This window comes from Emys orbicularis, chromosome 1, assembly GCF_028017835.1.
Source record: "Emys orbicularis isolate rEmyOrb1 chromosome 1, rEmyOrb1.hap1, whole genome shotgun sequence".
NCBI lineage: Eukaryota > Metazoa > Chordata > Testudines > Emydidae > Emys > Emys orbicularis.
Window position 1 is genome coordinate 358,714,300 of NC_088683.1, and position 8,438 is coordinate 358,722,737.

The following is an 8,438-nucleotide window of genomic DNA, read 5'->3' on the forward strand; positions in this document are numbered from 1 at the left end:
TTGTTAACCTCGGTTTCCTTACTTCTTTTTGCATTGTTTATGCAAGGCCTACAGCATGGCAATCCCCATGTTATGTTTCAGCCTTGGGAATAGCTTATTAGATCTATCAAAGTTCCTAAATATTTGGGTATCACAGTGGCCCTTAGTGTCCTTTGACTCAGACAAGGCCAGGAAGCTCTAGCTGCTCCTCTCTGGTGCAAACCTTGTAATAGGCATCCATTTCTGACACTTCCAGGAGAGGCTGTCAAGCACTCTACTAAGGGATATTTCTTGAGGGCTATCCTGAGACTTTGTGCAGTAACAAGTGACTGCCATGAGCATGGAACATCAGTGCCCAGAGCTTTGCAATTCCTTCCTAGTCAGTTACAAGTGCATTTCAAGTTACTGCTCATCTCTGTTGACCTCAACCGTCAGGGAGATACACCTCACCCTATGCCACATATGGCAGTAGAGATTGACTGAGATGCTCTTGCTGTGTGGGTTGCTGGGTTAACTCCCTGGAACAGAAGCAGAGTCCCCACCTTTGGGATTCCCTCCCCTTCATGGTACAACAGACCCTGAATTTGGGAGGTTTGGATTGGTATCGACTTTATGTTTTGTTGACTATTTTTAAAATCTGACCTATTCAAGTAGGATGGGGTTAGCTGCAGTTCTGGTAACAGTTTAGTGACATGATTTGGGGAGGGCTGCATATGTAACTTGGGGGTGTTACGTTGTAATTTGTTGCCATGGCAGTAGAATGATCAGGTATGGGGGAAGGGGAGGGACTTTGGGGCAAGTATTGGTTTTAGTTGGGGCTGGCATCTACTGGCAGTTGGTATGTTAAGGATTGTATCTCTGTCTTTGTGAAAATGCTAGAAAGAAAATAAAATTCCAAAACAAACATTGAACAACAGTTTGATCTTCCACCTCCTTTGTGCAACTACTGGGGGGAGGGAGAGGGGTGTGTGTGCGCACACGACTGTCCCAAGACCAATTTATAGGAGTGTAATTTAAGACCAGGCATTCTTGAGGGCTAAGAAATAAGCTTTGAAAAGATTTAACTGTTTAGCAGCTCAGCGCAGCCCAGGCTGGACTTCTGGCTACAGCAGTGATTTGTCAGGGTTCAGAGTGGGCCAGCAGTGAAGCAGAATTCAGAATGGTATGCAGAACAAAACAGATCAGACTCCCCTCAAGGAGCCAGTCGAGACAATCAGAGTATTCTAAGAATTCACCACTTGTTCACATAAGTTAAACATGGGTCACTACCATGGTGAAGAGCTGGATTAGAGCTGCAGTCAAAATAGTTTTTCCTCATAGTTTAGAAGCATTTCACTGAGCCAGCAAGAGTTACTTAGGAAGAGTGAGCTCCAAGTCTGCTTGTGCACATAAACAGGTCTGCAGGGGGCTCAAATAATAAAATGAGTGCAGGTATTTACTTGGAATTTCACTAGGCTCAGTCATACTAGGAAAGATGTTTTCAGGGACTTAAATCTTCCCTTTGGGAGAGACTATTCCCAGCACAGAAGCAGCTGTCACTAGCTAACTTCTCCAGAAAGTTAGGGATCCAGAGACCACAAGAGAATTTCAGATATTACAGGATTATAGAAGGACACGGTCACACGTAGAAGGTGAGCAGAAAAGCCATTTACCCCATTTGGGCCGTATTTCAGGTCCTCAAGACACAGCTCTTTCCTGCAGTAGCATACATCACAGCACCTGCACCACATATGGGGATAAAACTCCTTATGCCAACTGAGGCGTCTGTAAGTTCAATTTTTTAGAATTAACAAAGAACTGCAAACCCTGGTCTTAGCAGGCAAGTGAGAAGGGAACTAATTGTTGTTTCTTGTTTTCAGATGTAATCTTACCTGTCTTCTTTAAGGAGTTTAACAAGTCACTGTGGTCCGGAAGAAAGAGCATGGAATTAGCAGCCCGGGGGCCCTAAATTCTAATCCTGGCTCTGCCATTGGTCAAGTAGGCTCAGACAAGGTACTTCACCTTTGTTTTAGCTTCTCTAACAGTAAAATGGGGATAACATCTACCCACTGCCTCACAACAGTGAGGCAAAGATTAGCTACTTAATATCTACATCCAAAGGCTAACTGGTGGACTCGGGCTTGTCTACACTACCGCACGGGGTCGATCTAAGATACGCAACTTCAGCTACGTGAATAGCATAGCTGAAGTCGACGTACTTGGATCTACTTACCGCGGTGTCTTCACTGCGGTAAGTCGACAGCTGACGCTCTCCTATCGACTCCGCTTGTACTCCTCGTTCTGGTGGGGTACCGAGTCGACGGGAGAGCGCTCAGCAGTCAATTTATCGACCCCCGCTGGAGCGATCGCTGGGTAGTGTAGACAAGCCCTTAAGCAGTTGTATTTTTTAGAACTCAGTTCACCTTTAGGGGCAGGGAAGATCATTTAATCTCTATGCATTTTGTAGACAGCATTTGCATAAATGCAGACAGACCTGCTACTGTCTTTGGATCCAAACACAAGATCTCTCTCTCTCTCTAATGAAGCCATCCTCCAACAGATGATATATAGTCAACACGTATCTGGCCCCCATTACTGTAGTATCAGATTGCCTCACAACCCTTACGATATGTCTACACTACAAGCGCTACAGTGGCTCAGCTGCAGCTACACCACTGTAGCGTAGATACTTGCTACAGCGACAGAAAAGTTTTCCCTGTATAGTTAATCCACCCCCTCGAGAGGCGGTAGCTAGGTCGATGGAAGAATTATTCCATCAGCCTGCGTCTACACTAGGGTTTAGGGCAGCTTAACTACATCTTTTGCACTCTCTTGAGTGATGTAGCTAGGTTGACCTAAGTGTTAAGTGTAGACTAGGCCTTGATGTATTATTGTCACCACACATCTGTAGGGTAGGGAAATACTATTATCCCATTTGACAGATGGAGAACTCAGACGAGGTTTAACTGACTTGCCTAAAGACACATGGGAAGTCTGTGGAAGAACAAGGAATCAAACCCAGGTCTCCTGAATCCCAGGCTGCAGCCCTAACCATTGGACAACCCTTCCTCAATAAGAATAGCCCAAATACAATGGCACACGGGGTAAACATGAGAAAGAGAGAAGGATACAAGATTTTAATCTTTGGCAGGCAAGCTCAATGCTTCTTCAGACTTGTCTTCACTGGAAGTTTAATCATACTTAAAGAATCAAGTTACATGGTGATGCTGTTCTCAGCTGCTGGTGACCAAGCTGAGATAGCCATTGTGTCAGGTAGTCACACGCAAGCCTCTGGTCCCATGGCTAGCTGACATGGAAACCATGACTCGGCCTGCTCTATACTGGCCAGCATTGTGTCAACTAATCCAATTAAGTCAAGTCATTTCAAAACACAATTAAATATATCCCCTAGCTGTTGCACAACACTTAGATACCATGGTGATAAAGTGCTTTACAAGATAGATACAGATTGACGTAGTTGATTTTTCTGGTCATCCATTGCAGGGCAGCATCCACAGCCTGGGGAAAAGGCAGACAGACATTCTCTCCCCACCCCTACCTGACATACCAACGCAAGTGATTTCTTGCTTCGTGTTTGATGTCCCTGTATAGATGCCCTCCGGGTTTCCTTTCTAATAAAACTCACGGTATAAACACATGCAATGAAATCAGCAAGAGTAATACTTCTATTACCTGCCACTGGCATACAATTCTTCCTGCATGCTCAGATAGGAAACTGGTGACGTATAACAAGAATGAAAGGAGGAGCATACATGCAAGACAAAAATGAAGAGGACAAGACTGCTGAACATTTTCTATAGTTTTCAAGCACACAGCAATTTTATTTGAAAACTACTTTAATAAGGGTGGTTTGTGCCACTCTAGCTGATAATCTGACTCAGAAATAGCAATTAAATATTAACTTGAGACATTTAGGCTGCCAGAAATCACCTGAAAGAAAACAAGATCAGAAGGTACTAAGGAGACTGATTTATATATATATTATATTTTACTCTAGCTGCATCTAAATCCTCAGCACAAAGCTCTGTCTTTTCAGGGAAGATTAACGTATTTAACACTACTAAACTCTATGTAATCTGCAATCATGGAAATAGTAATTCAATCAAGGCTAGCACCAGTTAAATTTTACTCATTGCTAGCCTAATAAGTGTCTTTATACCACAGACAAAAAAGACAAGGTTCAAACAGAGCTCTTTTTAGCCAGACAAGGAATAAATTGCAGGCTGGTGAGGAACCCACAGCATTTGCAGCAAGTATTGCTAATCTAGTTTGGAAATAAAAATGTACTTCAGCTGAGAACCAGCAACTTGCAGTAAATCCTGAAAGAAGCTGCAAGTGATTTTATGTCATCCAGCCAACACACCACCACGGACTGATCGGCACTGGCAGAAGACTGCAGCAGTGTGTCAGCTTTCCTTCTCCAGCATGGAGAGCTCTCAAGGTATTGATTCAACTAAGCATGAATGGCAGGCAATACAAGTAACTGAGGAGACACCGGAAATGGGGAGAAGGTGGAGGTTTATTATCTTAAAAAAAAAAAAAAAAAAAAAACAATCAGAAGCACTAGCATCTTAGTACAGCACCAGAACCTGCAGCAGATAACAAGGAATAGCATAATCAGGAAGAATCTCTGCAGTCCAAGCAAACATGCCTAGGGAGAAGGCTGCTGTAATATGGCTTAATACAATCGATGTGATTTGCATCTTTTACTGTTAACTTTGTTTTCTGTGTCTTATTTAAAACGGAAATCTCCACAAACATATCCAGTTTCACATGGCAAATTATTATCCTTGATCACATTACTACATCGCCTGTGCAAGCTATTAAAACCTTTAACAAACTCCAATTAAGAATCACGGAACAGTAGCACATACATTTATTGAAAAGACTGACTGCAGGCAACACAAGAGGCCTGATCTTAGTCCTGGCATGCATCTCCAGCTAATCAGCAGCAGAGCCCACTATAACATTTCACTTGCCATTCTGAAGTGACTGAAAGAAAACAATGCAAAAGCAGCATTCTGTTCTCCTCTGAGCAGCAGTAGGATACCTTTAATTATGGCCTTCCAACAAGGCAGACAATGATTTAGCTAAACAGGAAGTGAAAAAGATATTCCAGTTGCAGTGTTTTTAAACAGATGCTTGATTTGTAAATACTGCTATTCTACAAGGGTCCATTTGTTTCTAGATTTCTCTGCACCTTCGCTCACCAATCCCGAAAGGACAAGGAGAATGAGCTAAATGGTGGCAAAATCCAGTATTAAAATTCACAGCACTGAGCCACTGCATAATGAAAGATGCATGTGCATTATCTTCATTGCACAGAAGAACATCACTATGGGCACATTTATCTACTTACCATTACATATAGTGCTTGAAAAGTCAAACATAGGCTACTAAAAAAATAATTCATACACAATTACTTCAAGATGGCGTGGAGCTGTCTAAACCTCACTTTGACAGCATGGAAAAAGTAGTGATTTTTCCACTGTACATGAGGACCTCATTTAATCATGTACGTCAGAAGTGTGCGTTAGTTGGTAGCATTCTGCTACATTGTACTCAGGATCATCTCCTTTCCCCCCACCCCCAAAATATGCATGTGTTTTTATCAATGGGAATCATGTAAACCTTTCTGGTACATATATGATTAGCTCAAGCACAAAAATGAACAGGATTGGAAGATTTAGACACTAGGCAGTCTGCAGTATGTTGGATAGAACTGAAATATGTGAGAAATTCATTTGTCAACTAAGAAAGCTACCTACCGAGATGTAATAAGCAGTACTAGAAGCTAAAAATCTTCCTTTGAGACCCACACTAAAAGGCTTCTCCCAAACTAAATATCAGCAACACCATAAAACAGGCGGCAGCAGCATCCCAGGGGTGTGCAGCAAGCACTTTTAACTCATTTTTATCAATACTTACTTGGTATGAACAGTGTCTTTACACACAACCCTCTCCTGAAATTCTCATAAAATGGCTGTCCAGGCAGCACCTCACTTTCTGTATTAGTAGGGTGACCAAATAGTAAATGTGAAAAATCCGGACGGGGGTGGGGGGTAATAGGAGCCTATATAAGAAAAAGACCCAAAAATCGGGACTGTCCCTATAAAATTGGGACATCTGGTCACCCTATGTATTAGGCTACTTACCTAAAAAGATATACAAGTTGTGCACATGGTGTTCACCCCATGAGCATAATATGGAAAGGAGCTCTCTCCCAACAAAGGAAAGAGGCAGAGAACTGCCCGTGTATATGGCTTGATTTGCTTTAACAGCAGTCCCCCACCACCAAGACAGTTTAAAGTAGACTGAAGCGACACCAAAATGTAAGTCATTTCAGAGAAGGTAAAAGGATTAGCATCCCTTTCCAGGCAGATGTCAAACCGCATTAGTGCTGGCTGTGGCAGCAGATACAAACTCCACCCCACCCAGGGACAGAAGAGACTAAATGTTTTTGCTCCCCTTTAATCAAAGTGTCTCATTATAGTACATCTTACAAATGCACACAATATATTTCAATAAAGCAATCCACTCCCAAGGAAGTGAAATCAGGATTTTGCTCTGCACTGGTGAGATAGCGAGGGCCTTTTGCTGAGGAGGAAGCAGGCATTCAGATTTCTTCCATCAAAGAGGGGGAGAGAATTCGCATTTGCTACATTAAATATTTAAGGTGTTAGAAACACTTTGCTGGAATGTAATTCACAGTTTCCTAAAAAAATCCACTATTTAACAGAATTACCAGTCTCTGTTTCCACCCTCCCCAGGAAACCAACCAAACCCAGGTCATATGAAATCAGCAGCTGCTTCTATCACAACTGCACTATTTGATATCTCTTCCTCCCATTACCAAATAGATAGTAATTAAAATACATTCAGAGGAGTACTGGCCATTCTCATTTCCCCCTCTTGACCCCACTGGAGCAAACACCAGTTGATTCTTTTTTTTTGGGGGGGGGGGGGAGAAGAGAGAGGCTGAATTTAAAACATTAAAGGTAAAGATCACAGTCAAGCATCATTCAGCTGCATCCTGAGAAAGCAACACCATTTCAACGGGGGGAAATGAATCAATGCACAGAAAGGTGGGGACAGAGGGCGGCTTCCCGCAGCAGTTTCCCAACCCGTCGTTCTCCGAGCAAGATGACAATCGCCCCAGGAGAAGGGACCCTCCCCCATCGGGCTGGGCTGGGCCCGGCTCTGGGCCCCAGCAGCACCAAACCCCACACCCCACCGCGCAGAGCGAGAAGCCCTCCCCGGCCGACAGCGAGCCCAGCCCCACAGAGTGATCGCCGGGCAGGCTCCATTAGCCGGTGGGGCGAGGGGCTGCTCCCCCGCCACGGCTCCAGGGCAGGGGGGGGCTCAGCTCCCCCGGGGGCGAGGACAGAGCCCGATGGACGGGGGACCCTGGGGGGCGCTCCAAGGCCGGGCGAGGGGACCGGTCGCCCCGCCGCCGAGGGAGAGGCCGGGGCCCGTGCGAGGCTCAGCGGGGCCCCGATGGGACGGGGGCGGGTTTCCTGCTCCCGCGGGGTGCCGGGGGGGGTCACGGGGGGTCTCTGCTCCGGCCGGGGCCGAGCGAGGGGCCGGAGCCCCCGGGCGGGGCGGGGCGGGGCCGGGTCACTCACCGCTCTGCTCGCCCAGGAAAACCAGCTTGAATTTCCGCAGCGGGTTGCCGAAGTCGCCGCCCGTCGACATGATGGAGCCGCCGCCGCCGCCCCGCGCTCGCTCCGCTCCCCGCGGCGGGACCCGCGATCGCGCTCTCGGCGGCCGGGTGGGTGGAGCCAGGCAGGGGCCCCGGGGCTGCTGGCAGCGGCGGACAGTCCCCGCCGCCCCTCCGCCCGCACTCCGGTTACCAAGGGAGAGAGCGCGGCGCAACCGCTCGCAACGCACAGCGCAACCTAGCCTGCTGCTCTCGAGTCGGGACTCGGCGCGCGCCGCGCCCGCCCCGCCCACACACGGGCGCGCGCCCGCACGCCCGCGCCGCCCAATCAGGGGGCAGGGCGTGGCGCGCGTCGGGGGCCATGCGGAGTGTGGCAGCGCGAGCAGAGGGCGGGGCCGGAGGGAAGAGGGGCGGGGCGGAGAGGCCTGGCGCCGCCGCAGGCCGGGTGGAGCGCTGTAGGCTCTGGGGGCCACGAGCTCCCTCCCTCCCTTCGACCAGGCGTTAACCCTGAAACCTAACGAGGGCAGACCCCAATCAAGGCTGTTAACTAATTCACTGCTGACCAACTCGTCTGCTGCTGCCAACTGCAGTGGTGGTTCCTGGGTGGGGATGTGGGAGCCGAGCAGCTGGCTGCTGTCAAGGTTTCCTGGGTTGGGAAGCTCTGCCACCGAAAATCTTTTGAGTCATCTGGTGCTATGCCCTTGAGAAGGAAGAGCTGTATCCTCCCCATCGCTAATAAAAGAGCCCCTCAGCAGTAGAGGGAGGCACATTTTTCGGACAAATAGGTTATTTGTTAATA

General features: G+C 47.2%; 1 protein-coding gene across 2 annotated transcripts in view; it reads right to left on the bottom strand.

Moving 5' to 3' along the window:
* RAB6A (RAB6A, member RAS oncogene family) overlaps positions 1-7,683 on the bottom strand; it is an 89,785-nt gene extending 82,102 nt beyond the window's left edge. For both annotated transcript variants that reach the window (XM_065423301.1, XM_065423302.1), the window contains exon 1: positions 7,605-7,683. In XM_065423301.1, coding sequence (XP_065279373.1) covers positions 7,605-7,674 — 70 coding nt within the window. In that variant the 5' untranslated portion in view covers positions 7,675-7,683. The remainder of the gene's footprint in view (positions 1-7,604) is intronic.
* Between the last annotated feature and the right edge of the window lie 755 nt (positions 7,684-8,438).